General features: G+C 51.6%; 1 protein-coding gene across 1 annotated transcript in view; it reads left to right on the top strand.

Annotated features, from left to right (window-relative positions):
* Positions 1–918, top strand: part of tti1 (TELO2 interacting protein 1) — a 25,160-nt gene that overhangs the window by 3,595 nt on the left and 20,647 nt on the right. Inside the window, exons 4-5 of the mRNA XM_008291405.1 lie at positions 1–263; positions 351–639. The exon at positions 1–263 is cut by the window's left edge and continues 27 nt beyond it. Of these exons, the coding sequence (XP_008289627.1) occupies positions 1–263; positions 351–639 (552 nt within the window). The remainder of the gene's footprint in view (positions 264–350; positions 640–918) is intronic.

Here is a 918-nt window from a genome sequence, read left to right as displayed (position 1 = left end):
GCAGACCTGGGGAGGATCGGACAGCTGATGGTGCATCGGACACCAGACTGGCTGAAGAGCACGGCGGGGAAACTGTCTGTGCTGCTGAAGAAGATCATTTCCTGCACGTCGGCCCACCGCCACTGGAGGGTCCGGCTGGAGCTGGTGCAGCTTGCTGACCACCTGCTGGCCAGGTGCAGTCAGACACTGGGAGAGTGCGTAGGATTGCTACTGGAAGCACTGGTGGGAGCGATCAATGACGAGGAGCCCCGAGTCAGAGAGAGGTTTGGTTTGATTTACAGTTTGTAAGTAAAAGGAACTTTTAGGAGCTGATACACGATGCTGACTTCAACTCCTGTCCTCTCCTCTAGATGTGAGGCTGCTCTCAGAGAAGTGTCTCAGAGGAACCAGAGCTGCAGCAGCGGCAGTGACGTCAGCAGTAAATGCAGCAGTGGGCGCCAGACCTTCACTGATGTTGTGTCTGAGAACCTCCACTCTTTGGCCACCTCCCTTCCCAGACTGATGAGGACCTCCGATGACCAGAAGAAGCTGTTTGTTCTCAATGTGTTTCTGGGCTACTTGAAGCTGCTGGGGCCCCTCGTCTCTGTGGTGCTCAACTCTGCTGCACATCTCGAGAGGATTTCCAAAGCCTTGATGCAGGTGATGTGACAGCCAGAGGGTCGGATTATTCTCAATATTCAGCTTGAATAGAAATCAGGGAAAATTCTTTTCTCTTCTTAACCCCCAAGAACCATGAATTTCAATGTAGAACCAGTCATATTTCTACATGTTTTTAGGGGAGTTTCAGTCAGACTGAAAACACACACTGACCTCTAGTTGGTGGTAGCTGACAGTGTGTGCTGACAGAACAACCAGCAGGATGTGCAAAGCATGACTGAGATGTGGACGTAAGAGCAGGATGTGTGAGCTTGTCCCTTG

This window comes from Stegastes partitus, unplaced genomic scaffold (genome assembly GCF_000690725.1).
Source record: "Stegastes partitus isolate 25-593 unplaced genomic scaffold, Stegastes_partitus-1.0.2 Scaffold742, whole genome shotgun sequence".
Taxonomy (NCBI): domain Eukaryota; kingdom Metazoa; phylum Chordata; class Actinopteri; family Pomacentridae; genus Stegastes; species Stegastes partitus.
This window is presented reverse-complemented; position numbering and strand designations above follow the sequence as displayed.